The sequence below is a fragment of the Pelmatolapia mariae genome, linkage group LG17 (genome assembly GCF_036321145.2).
Source record: "Pelmatolapia mariae isolate MD_Pm_ZW linkage group LG17, Pm_UMD_F_2, whole genome shotgun sequence".
NCBI classification, from domain to species: Eukaryota; Metazoa; Chordata; class Actinopteri; order Cichliformes; family Cichlidae; genus Pelmatolapia; species Pelmatolapia mariae.
The window spans coordinates 17,532,320-17,551,331 of record NC_086242.1 but is presented as its reverse complement, the minus strand read 5'-3'; the positions used below and the strand labels follow the sequence as shown (position 1 = coordinate 17,551,331).

General features: G+C 44.0%; 1 protein-coding gene across 1 annotated transcript in view; it reads right to left on the bottom strand.

The window, feature by feature from the left end:
• Nucleotides 1–19,012, bottom strand: part of ntn4 (netrin 4) — a 31,955-nt gene that overhangs the window by 11,091 nt on the left and 1,852 nt on the right. The window contains exons 2-5 of the mRNA XM_063501239.1: nucleotides 18,287–18,840; nucleotides 10,047–10,325; nucleotides 2,784–2,910; nucleotides 1,439–1,624 (exon numbers count right to left, since the gene is read on the bottom strand). Of these exons, the coding sequence (XP_063357309.1) occupies nucleotides 1,439–1,624; nucleotides 2,784–2,910; nucleotides 10,047–10,325; nucleotides 18,287–18,840 (1,146 nt within the window). The remainder of the gene's footprint in view (nucleotides 1–1,438; nucleotides 1,625–2,783; nucleotides 2,911–10,046; nucleotides 10,326–18,286; nucleotides 18,841–19,012) is intronic.

Below are 19,012 nucleotides of genomic sequence, written 5' to 3'. Positions count from 1 at the left end.
ATTCTTCCCTCTCTGTGTTTTTGAACGGTCTGCTGCTACTTGACAGTCTTTAGGCTTTAATGAGATTTGCTTGCACACACACACACACACACACACACACACACACACACACACACACACACACACACACACACACACACACACTTTCTCTGGCGTTCATTTCCAGCATACCTGTGGGAATGAGTTCACAAATCTGACAGATAATCAGAGGGAGACTGTAGCCACCGGTCTGTGTTTATGGATGACTATCTCATGTTTACTTAAGACTCACCTCAACACTGAAGAGCAGCACACACCACTCAACCCACACACACACACAGTGACGGAGAAAGGACCCTCACACATTCACAGCTAACAATCAAGCTCTGACTCACATCTTAAAAATGGCAAAACAAACCGAGATGGACAAGCAGGAGTTTTATGATGAGCTTTGAGTCAAGACGCAAGTATGCCTCCATCTGATGATTAACTAAGGAGTAACTGGATGGAGCATGGGGCATCTGCTGCCTCTGAAACACACACACACACACACACACACACACACACACACACACACACACAGAGCCAGGTGCCCGTGAGGACTAAGTGTTATGCAGCATGTCCCGGCTTGTGATCTCCGTCCTCTGCATTCCTGAGAAAAATCAAAGGGCTGTGCCAGTGTGGTGCATTTGTCACCACTGGTCTAATGCTGTGACTCCATACTGAATGTCGTGTGCCAGTGAAATTCCTATTATCATGCCAAATAGATAGCAGTTTTATAAAATATACTGTAGAAAGTAAATGGACAGTCAAGAACACGGCTGAGCTTTTAGCTGCTCTTTCACATTTAAAAACAATACTTCAGTAGAAGCAACTTGATTGCTCGTTTCATCCACGATATGCAGAAGGGCATCTCTGAAAGCACAACATTTAGGACGTCAGATGGGCTATTGCAGCAGAAGACCACACCAGGTGCTGCTCCCATTAACTAAGAACAGGAAACTGAGGCTAAAATTCACACCCGCTCTGACAAGACTCTATTTCTGCTACAAGATTCAGACTGAAGGGTCAGAATTTGCCATGATTTTCATGTTAATGTGGACTTCTGACCTCTATGAAAGCTTTGAGAAATGTTTGCAGCACCTTGGTGGATCTGTGACATGAAGATCTAAGACAGCTCTGAAGGACAAAGGGTCCAACCTGGTACCAGCAAAGTGTTACCAATGAGGGTATATAGACTTACATCAAGGGTGTCTAACATAGATTAATTCATGGGGCACACACAGTTCATTTTGTGGGCTGTAAATGGGCTTGTTAATTTTAAATTTACATCTGAAACATTGGACGATCTCTCTGAGCAAACATCTCAGTTATAAACACTAAACAAGTTGATGCCACCAACTGTGCTCCTAAAAGTCTGCCTCCCACTGTAGTTTAGTAAAATGTGTGTGCAGCTTACGTTTGCAGGAGTCGGGGGCGGCGTGCGGTCGGTTGGGATCTCTGTAAAAGCCTGGCTTGCATTTCTCACACTGTCGCCCTTCGGTGTTGTGCAGACAATCGCAGACGCCTCCGCTTCGCTGGCCAGACTCTCGCCACGCTGTCCAATCAAAGCGGCAGTTCTGAGCGTGTCCGTTACACTTGCACTCTGGTGTGAGAAGAAGAAGATAGCCATCAAGAACAAAAATATCAGACTGGCAACTGGCTATATGTACAAATATTTCAGAGAGCATTTGGAGGCTGTTAGTTCTGATATTTTAGTAAAGTATGAAGGTTTTAGATCACCTCCTGGATTTGTTCTAAAGGGTAAATATGGCTGATGATGAGTAAAGACTGCTTTTAAACCACGTATTCTCTTCTCAGATACCTCAAGATGTTAACCTGAACTCAATGGCCCTGTTCACCTTTCTGACCTGATTTGCAGCTTCAGGTTTGAACACTGGACTCTTCCAGGGAAAACTGGTGTTCGCACTCATAGCCATAGCCAGAGGCCAAGTTGGGTCCGTTTGCTCAGTTGTGAGTATGTGCAGGGAGGGTTTGAAACATAACAGGGGCGTCAGGACTGACACATGGCTGCTCAAGGAGACAACCTTGAAGAGCCAGTTTTATATCAAATAAGGTTGTTTTTTTTTTTATATGGGAAAAGATTATTTATTATAGGCTGCATTTAACTTTGCTTTCACAGATCACCAACAGGGTAAAACCAGCCTGTCTCACGATGGTCTAAACCCAGCTCACGTTCCCCATCACTGGGTGAACAACCCAGCACTTCACAATGACAGTAAGAGCCGACACCAAAGGATCAAAACGTTTTTCTACGGTAGCTTTTCTGACATGCCTTGCCTTGAAGGACCATGAGGTCCTGCTTTCAGCGTCTGTATTCATACTTAAAATCAAGATGAGGCGAGTTCTTGCTTTTATGCTCAGGTTTCTGTCCTCTCTGAGCTCATTTTAGGACACCTGCATTACAGTTTGACAGGTGTACTGCCCCCCAACACCGAGATGGCGATTGTGAAAACACATCTCGAGGCTTTAAAACAGGAGTTCGCTAATCAGTGGGAGACACCACTGTAGTTTCAAACTCCACCTTTATATGGATAACACGTGACCCACACAATACTTGTGGGTAACCTGTGGCAAGCCCAACTGTAACTGACCAACAAGCACCAAAGGTAGCCAGGATTAGACTCAAATGTTTGCCATTTGTGCCATCTAGGTGCTTGGATCTAGATTTAAGATTTACAGGCTAAGTTTTAATACAAGAGTCCTGTGGTGGAAAAAGATCTGAACAATTTTGTTTGACTCACTCCGACATTCATGCGGCGCTCCCGTCAGTCCATCGGCAGGCTGCCACGGTCTGTCGTTGTACAGAGGAGCGCAGCGCTCGCAGTGATCACCTGCAGTGTTGTGTCTGCACACACACTTCCCATGGACCTGAGAGATAGAGCTCATTAGCAACAAGCAGCATGATAGACGGAGGTAAAGATGGACGAATAGCAGGAACAAAGAGGTCAGTGTGATGGAAAGGACAAGCTTCTTCACTCTCTCTTAACCACTTTCTTCCTTTTTTTAAATCGCTCCTATTCTCTTGGTCCATCTCATTCTCCAAAATCAGTGAATGGAGATTTATTGTTTGGCTTCATGGCTAGAAACGGGAATGGGCCTCAGCTCTGAAAAGCCTGTGTGTGTGTGTGTGTGTGTGTGTGTGTGTGTGTGTGTGTGTGTGTGTTTATGAGTATGTGTGTACAAGTGCAAGTATGCAGCGCTGAGAGCACAATAACAATCTCCTTGTCATTCCTGTGAGCTGGAATGCCATGCATGCTGGATAATGATTGAATGGGGGGGGCAAAGCATCTGAGGAAGCTCTTTATTTGTTTGTGTTACACTGTGCAACTGCAATGTAGGACACAATTACACGGCAACTGCAGGGGTACACTCGCAATAATCAACGTGCACACAGGCGTGCAAAATAATTGCAAATGCACACCGATTCTTTGCACTCATTTCCCACGGTGTCGCGATACGTCATGCCTTGTCCCCGGTTCAAAAATCCTATAGGAGCACGGCCACATGCTGCATGCCCTCTGCCTGAACTGACCCCAGATCAGCCCTGCAATGTCGAGGTGAACACGCACACACATGACTGGTTTTCACACACCGGTTTTAATCACACTAATAGGAGGAGAAATTGCACAAATGAGAGGTCCGGGTAAAGAGGAGGCAGGAGACATGATTACAGCAAAGAGTAGTGATTAATATAAAGTGTGCAAAGAAAGGAGGGGAAAGAGGAGAAAAGTCCAGGAAAAAACTCTGGCTTAAGTCCAGACGGCTGGTATTTCAACCCACATGTTTACCATACGGCGATATGCCACAGTTAACACACACCCAATGATGCAAACTCATCCAGACTGTGGAAAGCGGGGCTGGCCTGTCTGTGCATTTATGTACTTTTACACAAAGACCATTACCGGTTCCCAAAAGTTCCCAAAGAAGTACAAATATTTCAGTGTTTGCACGGCAGCTATAAGTAAATACCACAACTGTAGGTGTGCTTGATTTATCTCCGTAACAGCTCCACAAAAGCTTTAAAGAGACAGATGAAAGCATTACAGGCTCATTAACTATTACCACTTTATAAAATGCCTTTTCTGAGTTCAGGTTTTACATAGCTGAGGTTTTCTCGTGTTAAATGTAACATAACAATTAAAGGCCTATTACAGCTCTACCAGGGCCTGATGTGACACTGCACTAGTGGGCGTGTCTTGCACTTTCTTGCACCTTAGGACTGTTGACTCAGATTATACTCAAAACCTTAGGCTGCAGTCTCACAGGCCTAGAGACAGGAAGTCGTCGTCATCTTCTCTCTCGCTGGAGCCTTTTGGTAATGGAGCAGTGAGTCACCCAGACAGTAAATGGTGAGTGTAGCTGCCAGCAACCACTCGCCAACCGGTCAGGAATACACATTCTTCCCCAGGGACCGGAGGTCACCAGCTGGTCTCTGGCTTGTGTTAATGAGGCCTGAGGTAGAGCACTTGGCAGCTGACTCCAATCAGCAATTAGCTGAGGAGCGCTGAGGCTCCAGGAAAGGACAGTGCCTTTGCAGGATTGTCACTGTGTGGTTTGTGATGGCATGCTGCTGCTCAGCATAGACGACAGTGTTTTGATCATTTAACCTTTAAACGTACTCTTTTGTTTAGGGATAGTAGCCGGTCTTTCTCCAAGTTTAATTAATGATAAAACCTTTGTTTGTTCTTCAGTTTCCCCCCTTCTTAACCCTAACCCTTACTTTACTTCTACAGAAACTGGAGGATGCTTGTAAGGCCCACAGGCAGTTATTTGGACCGTTATTTTTAAGCACCTATCTAAATAAATGATGTCACTGGGACATAGAGAATGCATAAAAATGCATAAATGAAAGGCTTTTTTCTCCCTTCTTCTACTGCACATGTACAAAGTTACACAACATTTTGGCTTCATTTATAACTTAATCCTGAGCCAGCATTGAGCAGTGTCTCTGGGTCCTCTCAGAAGAGGAAATTAAAAAAATATGAATGTTGAACTTTTAACCAAATAGTTATTATGTAATCTCACTGTTAATGCCATATATTTGTGCACATCTGTAACGCTGATGGACTTTGGCACAAAAGAAACCGGATAAATGCTGCAATGAGTGATACCCCTCTTGTATAAGGCCCATTGGAGTTAGTGTGAAAGACAAACGAGGCAAAGATTTAAGTGAGAGAAATGAAAACAGTCGGATGGACTGGAGGATTGCTCATTAGTTAGAGTGTGACCCCTGTAGTACTATTTGTACAACAGAAAGAGAAAAAAACAAAAAAAAACAACAACAACAACAACAACATGTGGAGAGTGAGATTTTATTACCATTAATATAACTAATATATCCTCTAGTCTTCTAGTAGTTAACAAAGTCAAAATCAAAATCTGGTCTGCGTTTTACTTTGCACTCCTAGCAGTTTTTTTTAAACACCAAAACAGGGTTTTGTGCCGGCATAGATCTCATAGTATGACATCTTTGGCCACTTATTTTGTGTGCATGAAATAGCGTTAAAATGACAGAAAATTTCAACAACATAAGCTAAATATATATATTTTATAATCTTTCTTGTGAAAAAAAAAAAGTGGTGGAATGTTGCTTCCGTGCGTTTGAGCAGCTCTGCTCCTGTGGGTCCATAAATAAACTGTCTTATCTGTTTTATCCATGTTTTTAACTTCAGTTCCTGTCACCTGCATTTTGTCCCTCTCAGGATACAGGTTTATCTTTTAAAAAAATTTCAAGTTATTAACTGAAAAGATGACGCAGATTAAAATTACTCTTCCACCCTCTCATGTTTCTGAAGTGTTTCCACACTTTTAGCTTGTTTATTTCGGTCTGAATCACTTGTGGTTTGGTTCATTTCACAAACAGAAAACTCAAAGTGAACCAAAATGCATCACTAAGAACCTGAGTGTATCAGTCTGGAGGTGCTGTGTAAGGAACACCACTCATCATGCTGCTAGTTTACTCATTAAATCACTTCCTCTTTTCCACTCTGTCAAATTAAATACTGACATCGTGACTCTGGTCCAATCATTTTTTTACCAGCTCAATCTGCGGACTTTCTCACCCTGTTCCCTCAGAGCTCCATCCAAGCCTCCGTCTCTGAGGGTCCTTTCGTAATTCCTATCAGTCGGCTATTATGATTCATCAAAGTCTAATCACCAAATAGTTCATTAAGTTTTGCATTTCATTAAATCGTGTTCATTTGTCCTAAATGAATCCTCAGTTCACTTTAAAACGAGTTGCTACAGTTTGTGTACTCTGTAGACTGAAAGGCACGAATGGCTACGGGCTGGCGTTTAGCTCAGACTTGCAGTGTATACCTGGCAGTTGGGTTGGATTATGATTTGAATCACAGTCCCACCATAAATGAACTGTTCTGGAGATCATCTGCAACCAAACTTAGAACTCCTTTTTTAAAGGTGTGGTTGTTTTTGTTCCCCACCAAAGTTTGCACTGTGTTCATGTCGGCAAATGGACTAAACGGGACGTGTGAAAAGGGAGGCCCTGCTCTTTATTTGATGACGGCTTTTTCTCATTCACTTACATGCTTAATGGTCAGCAGCTACTTTGGAAGTGAAAACTCATCCCAGAGCTCAGGGTCACACTCAGAACAGAGCGATCCCTGACAGAACTGATTTCCCCCTGACAGTTCAGTTGCAGGCACGGGATGCCATTAAATGTGCTTGTGTTGGCTTTGTGGCTAATCACGCTGAACTACAAAGCCCCCTGTGGGTGGACGGGAGGACAAAACCAACAAACAGAGCAACCCTTCAGTCTCTCAGTGACTATCAGAGCCACTTTCTCTGCTGATTACGCCAAACAGGCACACTTAGAGCAGACAAAACACTGCATGCCTGAGAAAACGTGCACACCTAACACACACACACCTAACACACACACACACACACACACACACACACACAGCAAACCATGTGTGATAAAAGTACACATTTGGATAGAGAAGAGAATACTGCATTGTTTGCTTAGCACACAGAATGGCAAATTTAGGAGTTTGCACATGTTTACAGTATGAAGAACCCCAAAAATGCATAACAACACACACACACACACACACACACACACACACACACACACACACACACACACACACACACACACACACACACAAAGCTTTCTCAGAGCGATCACTAATCTCTGCCCTCATCTCCTGTCCTGTGCAGCACTGCTTGTTTGGGTTTTGTCAGAAACAGCAGCTCTGGCTCGAAACGGAGACATAAAACAAACTGCTGATAGGCGGGACAAAAAGGCGCTTATATAACCTCCCCTGTGTGTTTACCGAACGTTCCCGCATGGCACACAGCGCAACCACGCTCCAATGACCTGAGGTAATTTTGTGAGGACCGTTAAGGCAGATTTACACTTTGAACTGTAACGCTCACGTGCAGCTAGAATAATACTTGCTGTAAAAAAGAAAAAAAGAAAGAAAGAAAGAAATGAAGTAGTATTCTCCACCATTCTACATTCAAATGATTTATTGTAATTATCTTAGCATGCAGAGGAGGGTTTTTCTGCCCTGTCCTTTAAAGTCTGTTTCAGAGGATTTTTCATCCCACTGATGGAGGAAATCCTGATGAAAATACTCAGCGGAGCTACTTGGAATTTCTTGGCATGCAAACAGTCAGATTAAAAGATTGAAAGAGCTGTGGCCAATAAATCGTTTATCACCAGCTTCACTGCAAAAATGCTCGTATCAGCAATAAAAACACGCTCGAACGACCTCATTCATTTATCACGCAGAATACCGAACACGCTCGCTGTTTCATATCAGTTTAAAAAATTAGCACTCAGGGTTTTTTCAGCTGCATGTCTCAAGGGGATATAACTTTATCATTTCATGCTCCGCTTGACTGATTAATTAAAAGGATAATACGTGGACGCAGCAGTGCCCACTTCACTGGGGAGCAGCTGTTTCTTGGGGTCTTCTTTAACAGGATGGAAAGAGTGGAATGGGAGAGAACTTAAAGCAGAGCTGTGGATTTACCAGTCAATCTATGTTCCTGCCATCACCTTTGACCACAAGTTGTGGGTAGTGACAGAAAGAATTAGATTTTGAATAAAAGTGGTGGAAGTGAGGCTCATCTGAAGGCTTGGGCTCACCTTATCAGGTGAGGAGCTCAGTCATTCAGGAGGGAGTTTTTTGATCCACATAAAAAAAAAAAGCCAGCTGAGGTGGTTCCAGCATCTGGCTAGGATTGTCCAATTATAAGGACACAGTGGAGAGATTTTGCCTCCCAGGTGGTTTAGGAACGCCACCACGACCCCCCTGGAGAGCTGGAGGTGGTGGTTGGAGCCCACACCCGGATAAATAGATAGAAAAGGGATAGATGGAACCATGTAAAGTAAAGAATGGCCTGACCTTTTGGCAGCCAGAGCCTAAAACTGAGAGCTCTGTTGAAAGTTAAATTTATTCACTTGCAGTATTTTCAGACAGCTCAGTGGCTCCGCCTGGTTTAATTTGTCAGATTTCCTTTAAAAGGTTTTATCCTTTTGCACCTTTGGACCTCTTCCAGCACTGCTAATATCTTTAGATCACCTGCATGTGCGCACCTGTGATGACTGTGGATCTCAACTTCTACAAAGAAGAAACCTTCTGTATCAGACTGGCCTAACTTTCACGTCACTGCCGATGAGAGCTTGGCTAGAATCCAGAGACCGAGTTTACAAAGGTTACAGTCCAAACCCTAAAAAGTGAGCATCAGATCAGGGATGATGCTCACTTTTTCTGATATTCTGGTTGTGCACTAACAGAAAAACAAAAAACAAAACAGGAAGTAGAGCTTGAGGTGGAAGCTCTACTTCCATTTTCAAAGATGAAGATTATTACGTGGATGAAGAAGACAATGAAGACGAATAAAATGAAGATGAAAATGAAGAAAAAGACAAAGAGTGTGAAGAAGATGAGGGTGGTGCCCTGCTAGGGTCAGATTGTTAAAGAAGAGTTCTACTTAAAGTCCTGAGACGTGTCAGGGAAGCCATTTGCCAGAATGATGGCATCGTTTCCCAGCATGCTCATGAAAAATTCAGGAGGTTTCTGGGGTCAATCCAAGAATCTGCCCACCAGATTTGGTTTCCTACAAACTCATCCACTTCCTTTAAATGAAATTCAAGATGAGGGCGGTGGTTTTGACGCACCACAAAAGGTTGCAGATACAGTGTAAGTGGTTTGTTGCAGTAAATTATAATTTGTTCTCTAATTTAATCATTTAAAGATCAAATGAACAAAATTTATCTCTTAAAATGATCCATTTAGTAAGAAGAAAATAAGTTTTTATTCGTGTACGGGTTACAGCTTTGATGTAGTACCACTGTTTATCTGTGTAAATGTCTCTGCTCACAGTCTGCAAAGGAAACTCTCACTTTCCTGTCAGGCATGGCTGATTGCAGCAGAGCAGGCGCTCGGCTTCAAAGTTGTCCGGCTGTGTTTGTTTGTGGAGATGGCAATGATAGGAACTTGGCTTTGAAATGCTTAAGGTTGATCTCCAGCAAAAACATTGTCAGTTCACACCTTCATTGACACACTCGCTCGCATCAACACCACCATTAAACTGCAGGTTGAACCGACATCCCCATCTCTTGCGTTTGTTATCACGCAGAGAGCGGCAGCCGGAGTCAGGAGCAGAGGAAGCAGGAGAGAATGAACGTGACCCCTCCTTTAGTCTGTTTTCTTAACACGACTGCCAACATGAAGGGAAACAAAGCTTGATTTCTCGAGAGCGAGTGAAAAACGAGCGCATGGCGTGTGACTAAGTGGTTAGAAGAATCAAAACAAGTGAGACTAGCAACAGAAAAAAAGATGCACGTGTGGAAAAAAAGAGAAGATGAATAGTGGTGTGATTAGCACTGGAATTGATAAAGATAGAAAGAAACAGATTTAAAAACAAACAGGCGGGCAAACCCCAGCAACTTTTGGAAACTATTATGTGCTTGAGAGCTCCAAAAACAGGCAGTAACTGGAGTTCGAGAACATTAACTTCTCTCCTCCTACCACGTGGTTGGTCCGGTCTCTGATGGGCTGGTATCCCGGCATGGGGACACACTGATCGGCGTGGCCGTTACAGAAGCAGCTCCCCTTCACTATCAGGTCGTAGATGGCGAAGTGTCGAGTGGGGAGGGGTTCGTGTGCGGAGGCGAGGTCTTTGGCCTGGCAGGGACACTTCTGATGCTTCAGCAGTCTGATCCGGATGTTGGTCACCTTCAGCTGCTGCTGGCCCTTCAGCCCGTAAGGATCCAAGGACTCCCACTTCGGAAGGGTTCGGTAGATCACCTGACAATTAGAAAGAGACAATCAAGGAAACAAAAAGAAAACAAAAATTAAATGAGCAAAACACCAAAAAATGGAAATTCCTCTATTTACCTGGCTCACTGTGTCTAATGGAACTAAAAAGTCATTTTGTAAGACATGCATCATTTAAAATACAGCAGTGATTGACACGGGTTTACTTTTTTCACGCTACATCTAACTGGAGGAATGTGCTACTCATTGCCTGGGACGTCTTTCATTATGACGTGTCTCTGTAGAATGTGTTTTTAGTTCTGAGACATTATTAGCCAGAAATCGCAGCCCAGGGAAAAATGTCTTCCAACTTATTTAATAGCTTCAAAGGTATACTCTTCCTATTTTATTAACCACTACAAACACATTAGAACAGATTTTAAAATACATTTTTACAGGCGTTTGTAGATTTTCAGGGTTTGATTGATTGCCAACTGCAACTTTGTCTCCTTCCTTAAAGTCATGCATGCTCTGCTCTGCCTTTTGCGAGTCTCATTAAGTGTATATACAGGACATGAATGTCAGTGATGACAGCCCCAAAGCATAATGCCACCACCATACTTTACAGTTGCTATAGTGTTCTTTGGTTTGAAAGCCTCACCTTTACTCCTCCAAACATACTTGCAACTTGCTAAGGGGCATTTAAAAAAATACTAGTGAGGGAGTATGTGTATATTTGTATTATTTGTGCACCTAATTGTTGTTTTCAGTTCAAAGACATCACTCAAAGCTCATAATTCCCATGAAAATGTATGCCCATAACAAGTGTATATAAATGTGGTTTTCAAGCCTCTTTGGTTCATCTTTTCTGTTCATTTCTCTAATTTTTAAACATATAAATTAAAAAAAAAGGTCCTGAAAAATTATTCTGTTTAATGTTTGTCCTCTTACAGCTCCACTTAGACAGGTGTATTTAGTTACAGAAGTGGATAAATTGATATCACTTATGTCACCACATCTGTTACATTAATTAAAGGGGTTTGTTCTGGTTTCATTCATGTACCAAACTTTGACCTTACACCCGGCCATTATTGGTCATGTCCTCACTTGGTCATGTGGGTTCTGTGCACTGCACCCCCCCCCCCCCTTTACACTCTCTCGTCCATGGACATCCTTCAAATTGAAGATCCCTTTATGGGCTGCCATCTCCATGGCTACTGCTGCCACTGGCAACCATCGCCACTGCTGTCGTCGAGGTGAAAAAGTTGCTGTTGGCCCCGACTCTCACTATGAAAGCAGTGTGTGAGTTTGCAGTGTGCCGAGCTGTCACTGATATCATTGTGTGAGTGGTGTGTGTTTGTGTGCAGCTGAGTGTTTTTCTTTGGTTCAAGAAAAACAACCCTGCTGCTTGCTGATTGGCTGGATGACTGGCGGAGAGTGTGATGGGAGGAGCACTATTAATTTCCCTGTTGTTGGAAAAGGTCACGAGGTCACAGCATTGTGGTCCGCAATTAAGAGAACACGACAAATAGGATGAGGGGCGCTGGTCCGCGGGAGAGCACGGAGAGCAGGGTCAGACAAAGGCGGGGATGGAGATGCAGCTCCACATAACTCAGAGCCGGACAAAAGCCTGCGACACCCTAGCGACACCACGGCAACACCAGCACACACACACACCCACATCGACATGCACATAAAGATACGCTGACAACACAAATCAGCGTCGCCTGGAGCTTTTACTACTGCTGCCCTGGAAAACAAATATTCACATTTACAGATATGCTGATGACACCCATGTTTATCTTAATCCATGCTACACACAGATGAAGCCACAGTCTCCTCAGGTTTGAACATCAGCTTTTCTCCATCTAGCCTTGGGTGAAAATTAGTTCCAAAATGAAGCTGCCCTGGCATCGAGGGCATAACCTCGCCATGTGTTGAAGATACATCCTAGCAAGACAAAGAAGTTTGTGTTCAAGAATCCTTTCATATCATCCTTTATTGAGTGGAATACCACGTGCCACTAGGCGACTCAAATTTGCAACCTCAAGCTCTGAACACAGCTCTGACATCTTATTACTGTTAAGTTAGCTGTTAAATTTGTTTCAGGCTTCAGTCATGCAGGCCTAAAGACTGGTTGGTTACCCTTTGGCAAGCACCGGTTGACAGAAAAAACAAAATTGTGTTTAGGGCTGCACGATTAATCGTTAGAAAATCGCGATCTCGATTCATACTTATGTGCGATCTCATTTCCAAATGACAACGATTTCAAAAAAAAAAAAAAAAAAAAAAAAGACGACGACGATTGTACCGCATTTTGATCCGGGACGTAATCTGCATGAAAACAAGCGCTCACTCTTCCTGCTCAACAAATGACAAGGGCGGAGCCTTATACCACGTGATACAGAAGCTGTGCCGTGATGCTCAAATTGGCAGGGAAAAACAACGGAGAACACATCAGGGATGACGAGAAAGTGACAGGAGAAAATCCGTCCCGGTCAACCACCCAAACATCAATAACGGGAACCTTATACAGCGCTTCCCTATACACGTCGAACTCCCGCAGGCACAAAGAAATTACGGAGGCTATTACTTATCACCTGACCAAAGATATATCAACACTGTGCAAAACGAGGGATTTAGGAAAATGATCAACACCATAGACAAACGCTACACAGTGCCGTCCCGCAACTATTTTTCTATTGTTGCACTACCTGCTCTATACACGCAGTGTCGAGCAACGGTGGAGACGGAATTTCAAGCAGTACAACATTTTGCGGCAACCACAAAATGTGAGGCATTTATTGTTTTTATGTGTATTTATTGTTTTTATGTTCAGTTTCAACTGTTACGAAGTTGATGTGCAGTTAATAAGTGCAATAAATATTTATATTGGAAAAGAAAATCGTGAGAGAATCGTGATCTCAATTCTAAGCAAAAAAAATCGTGATTCTCATTTTATGCAAAATCGTGCAGCCCTAATTGTGTTGCTTATTCGGCTTGCAGGTGTTTACTTCCAGGTTTTGGTTACTAGTTGAATTAGGGGAGTGGCTTATTTACAGTAATGTTTTTGACTCGAGTTAATTGCTCACCTGTCAACTGTCATTTGGGTTTATACTTTGCTTTATCTTTTTTGGTTTACTTACACAGCACAGGGCCACCCATCCACACACTACATGAATTACCTATGAACATAATCAACCTTTTGCTTTTTTAATAAATTTACTTTGCATATATGAGCTGATACACGTTTTGTTCATTTGAGCTCTACATAAGTACAGCTGGCAGAAATATGAGCTGTCAAAAAGACCAGAATATATCGTTAAACTATGCATGTCTCACAAGATTCCTGTATCCAATATGACAGATTTTGAGGATAAGAAATGTATTATTGAACTTGCATTCGCAGCAATGCATTTTAGAAAAAAATGAAACCAAAAAACCATCAGTGTAAATATGCCTGCACTGGCTGTTTTGGTCAGGGGGGGCAAACTGATGCGTAAATAACTTGGTTAGTCTGCATTAGTCTGCATGTAGACTGAGAGTCTTTGCACTTTGCAGGATATCAACTGTTAATACACTTATGGAAGCTGAAAGCCGTGCTGAAACCTCATACCGCTCTTGGGAAAGTTTTCCACCTGCCATTAAGCTATGTAACAAATTTCCGGCTCTGTGAGGCGGCAGGTTCACTGAAAACCTTTCTTCCTGTTTCAGCCTGCAAAATAAAGTAAGCCTGCCTTTAACAGGCCTAATTCCATCAAAGCACTGTGGACTGTAATCTGGTAAACAGGCACAATGGGCATTGATGGAAGGAAAAAGACGGAGTGGGGGGGGATGGGTGTCTAGCCAACAGTACCAACATCCATCAGAGCAACGGCACTTCCTTCCCAGCAGACAGAGGAGAGGGAGAGCTGACTGTAAGTGTTTATCTGAAAGGGCACGGATGAGTGTGTGTGTGCGCGCGCGCGCGTCAGCTGGTCTGCGTCCCTCTCTCTTCCCTAAGGAGGTCAGTCTGGACAACAAACACTCACATTCTTCCAGCCCAGCTGACCTCATAAATAAGACAAGCAGCTCCGAATACACTCTCTCTCTCACTCACACACACACACACACACACACACACACACACACACACACACACACACACACACACAGACCACCTTTTCCACACATTACAGGTGAACACGAACAGCTTTCAGCACATGAGATGACATGCTTTCATGTTTGCGGGTGAAAGAAGAGAAGAAGAGACCTGAGCATACCTGCTGCCTGTAATCGCTCCCAGCTATGACCCCCCCCCACCTTCCCCAAAATTCACCACAGCTCTCACTTATCTCATCACACAGCCTCAGACACTCACATGCAAGCCAAAGAAACACACCGCAATCACACACACATGCATACAATCAAACATCACTCGGCTGATGCGTCTGCTATTCATCTTGCTTTATATTTTAGCGCGATGGCATTTTTTCATTGACTTTTCTGTTTCTGAAGGAGGGTCAGTACTCTGAAGCCAAAAAAGTTTCATTCTGCAGAAATAATCTAAAACAGCAGTGGAATATTAATTTCTTTTGTCAATTTAAGTGCATTAAGCGCAACCAGATTCCAATATGACATCTAAAAAGGTCCATAAAAGACAAGCGATGGCATGGTTTGGACATGTGCAGAGGAGGGATAATGGATCTACTGGACAAAGGATGCAAAGCGGTTGACCTCAGAGGACATTCATGGACGTAGTAAAGGAGGACATGGAGAGGGTTGGTGTGACAGAAGAGGATGTGAGGGACAGGGTGAGAGACAGATGATATACTGTGGTGACCCCTAAAGAAGAAGGAGGTCAGGAATAAGTCACATCTTAGTGCATCCGTAGTGAAAGAGGACAAAACGATTCCCACACAAGCAAAATGGCTGATGTTTTTCAAGCATAAGTGAAAGTAGGACTTTTTGAAGAACCCTTCATTATTAAAAATGTAAAAGCAGAATTCGTTAGCTTTTTCAAATCAAAACTGGAAAAGAAATCCAAATCTGAAACTCTGCACTCATAGTAAGCAACCACTGCAGACCCATTGTGTGGTGAGGTCATGAATCCACTCATGCACGATGTCTCTCCTGCTTTGTTTACTTCTCTGCAGCCTGTGAAGGTGGCCACATGTATGTTACTGCCCCCTGAGGTACTGTTATCAATATATATTTTAACAGGTTTCTGACTTTTAATTGAAATAGTACCCGAGTGCAGGCCAACTATGAACATAACTGTGAGAACTTAGTATTTATGAGACAACAAGTGAGATTAGCATGGAATAAAGCTCTATATTCGTACAGTACATACATAAATAAGGCTTGTTGTCATGTCGTGACCTTGACTGTCAGTAGAGATGATGTCAAAGCAAAAACCAAAAGGTGCACAGACGGTGTGAGCAGCTGAGCAGCAGCAGCTGGTCTGTCAGTGCACTACTTAACCTCTTTTAACCCCAGGGTCATCAGTGGAGAGGTTAAAGGGCAAACAGGTCATGCTCCTAGCACAGGTGGCTCACCCAAAAAAGCCGGAGAGAAGCAGGAGAAGGAACACAAGCTGCTATTTTCACACCTTCACGCACAAAAGGAGACGGGGAGGGAAAAAAAGACCTGAGCGCCTCACAGAAACACCTCAGAGTAGCAGGGAAGAGTCCACATTTCATATGAAAGCACCGCAGGGGAGCCCGGCACAGCACCGGGTTTGGCATGTGCCTCCGCACACATCTGCAGAGCAGCTCCCGACACACACTGCTTCAATTAAACATCAATGGAGTGCAGGAAGCCCTCTCGTGCTACAGTCAAAGTACGCCTATTAAACACTCAATCATGCACTCGGGGAGCTTCCCCCCACCTGGCTTTCCCTCTGCTCGGCATGCTGTCTGTGCTGTGTGACTCTTGAATGTTGCGTGACTTACTGCAGAAAGATCTGACTTTGCTCCAACAGGAGGGGTTAAATGATGGAGAGGCTGCCCTTCAGGATTGGCTGTTAAGTAGCTCGCTTTACCTGTCACACGTGACATCATTAGCACTTCATTCATGGAGGAAGAAAAAAGCTGCACGACGAGCAGGAAAGTCTGTCAGGCCTGCAGGTGTGCATCCACGCTCCTTCCCACCTGCGCTAACCTGCTATCCGAGCAAGCTGGCGGTGTTTGGACTCGGAGGAAAGGTGGGAATTCGAGACCTGATAGAAATCTGATCATCAAAACTGCTTCCAGAAAGAAAGCAGGCCAGTCGAAGAACAGTAACAGTGCAGCCTTTAAACTTCAAACTGTTGCTGTTATCTACCTGTACCGTGCAGAATTTTACTTTTTTCTGCTTCAGGTTGTGCTGTCATGAGGTTTCCCTGATTGATTATTTTCCTCTTAAGGCTGTAATCGTTATGATTTCAGAAGGAAACGATCTACTCTCTAGGTCACCTTTGTACCTGCTGTGTATAAATTAGAGAGACCACCAGGTTGCTTATTTGTCAGGAACAACCAACAAAGAAAACTTTGGGTTTAAAAATGTGTTGGATTGTGTGTTTTAAGAACCAGACGAGACCACCAACAAGCCATAAAACCAAGGTCTGAGTTTCACAGAGACTTAGATGTCAAAATGTAAGTCATGATGAGGACTTTAACAGAAAACTCCACATAAACCAGTTGGCAGCCAGCTGAGTTGAGTCCCCTGTTGCAAGGAGACGTGTTACCTTGGTGTTGACTCTGATTTACTGCAACTTGTTCTCAATCTGTCTGTGTTTAGAAATTTGTCTTATTTGCACACTTTTGCCAATCTGTGTGAGAGCTACCGTTTGGAGACAGGTTGCTTCCCACCAGGAGACCTGTACAGTCTCAACCACCAAGTGACCGAGCAGTCAGTGCAACTACTTGTAACTGATCTCTTAAATTTTATCTATCACAGAGACTGTAAATCCCTCTGAGATCTGCTATGAAAATAAACCTCACACACTGTTATGCCTGTGTTTATTTTGACATATACTCCCAAACTGGACCCCAACCAGGTTATAGAGACACTTTAAAGGATTCTGCAGTCTGCTAGAAATGTAGCCCAGTAATGCAATACAGGTGCAGTTTATGTTTTTTCCAAAGATTTATTTACTAGAAGGCTGTGAGCAGTAGACCCAGGCTGATAAACTAAGAAGACATGGTCAGAGAGTCATTTCAGGACTCGGTGACTGAATTAAGAAAAGCAGCTGCATGTGAAAGGCACAGAGGAACCTTGGATGCTGGTATCGATGTTACTTTGACACATCCCATCCACCTAAACACTCCAGCTCCAATTGTAAGAGACTTCCCACCAGAAGTGGCCTCTCTGAGCACATAACACAAGAAAGAGCCCAGGCCTCCAAAATCCTCAGATCCCAATCCAATCAAGCATCTGCAGTATGCACCAGAACGAGCCCAATCAACAGCCCTGCCCCCAATGGGACTCCACTGCCAGCGCCTCAGTGCCAGACCCACAGGAAACCCCCAAAGGTCCGTGCCCTGACGTTTCAGAGCCATTTTGGCAGCACCTAAGGAGATTTTTTTTTCTATAAAAGCTCCAGTGTTAAGAGGAGATAAAAAAAATACCCTGTCTTTGAATACTGTGTAAGAGATATGTTTGGCTTCTTTTCTTTCCATTGCCTTTATATGCTGGGATCCTGGATCTGGAGCATAGTCAGATGACACATTCTGGGGACAGCAGCCAGTATTTTGAGGGTTTCTGGGAGAGATCCAGGCCAAAATGTCCCATTTCATGCATTTGTTTAGAAAGCTAAACTGCAGTCAGATGACAGCTGATGGTTCGGAGATTCCCATTTGTCTCTAAACTGCTTTACTGATCCCTACAGATTCTGCATGCTCATATTCAGAGATTATATGCAAATTAACCCTGCTTTCTCCATGCTTTGTGGGAATATGGAGCTAGAGTTGATTTGAAATAGAAAATTCTTTATTTATGTTCAGTGTGACTGATGTCATAAAACCCCCTAAAGACTTGGAGCATCGCCTCACCTCTCCACGGTTGCAGGGGTAGGCGCCTGAGTACTTGGACGTGCAGGTGGCGCCATCCTGGCCAACGCCTGCCTTTCCCTCTTCCAGTCTGAAGGCGGCGCTGCAGTTGGTGGCGTAGTACTGCATCATCCTCCAAGTTCTCCCGAAGTCCTGCGAGCGCTCCAGAGTCATGGCAGCAGGCCTAGGTGAGCGAAACACCAGGATGAGATGCGTGAAGTAGAACTCCGTCTCCAGGTCCAGCTGCACAGTCTCCGACTCCACCCCTCCAGCCGACTGCCACCAGGTGTTCGGGTGACGGAAGGAGGAGTCGGACATGGCCCCGGCCAGATGGGACAGGTGGGGCAGGCCGGCGTTGCATTTGGCGCACTTGGCGGGGCTGCAGGCCAGGTTGGCGTCGGGGTCGGAGTAGAAGCAATGGAGCTCGCTACCGTTGTTGCCACAGACGGTCTGCGTCAGCACCCTGCGACCCAAGGCGAGGTTCCCCATGCGGGGGTTGCAGGCGCGGTTCTCACAGCGGGGGGCCACGCCCCCATTAAACACCACCTCAGATAGACCTGCAGGACGGAGAGAAGAAACTTTACTATGGACTCACATGACACCATACTCAGTCACTTTAAAGGGTTACTCCACCCAAAAAAAAACAAAAAAACCCAACCCCAAAACAAAACACTGACCTTTACCAACACCTGGCCATGCAGGTGGGATTATTTGACTAAAATATTAAAA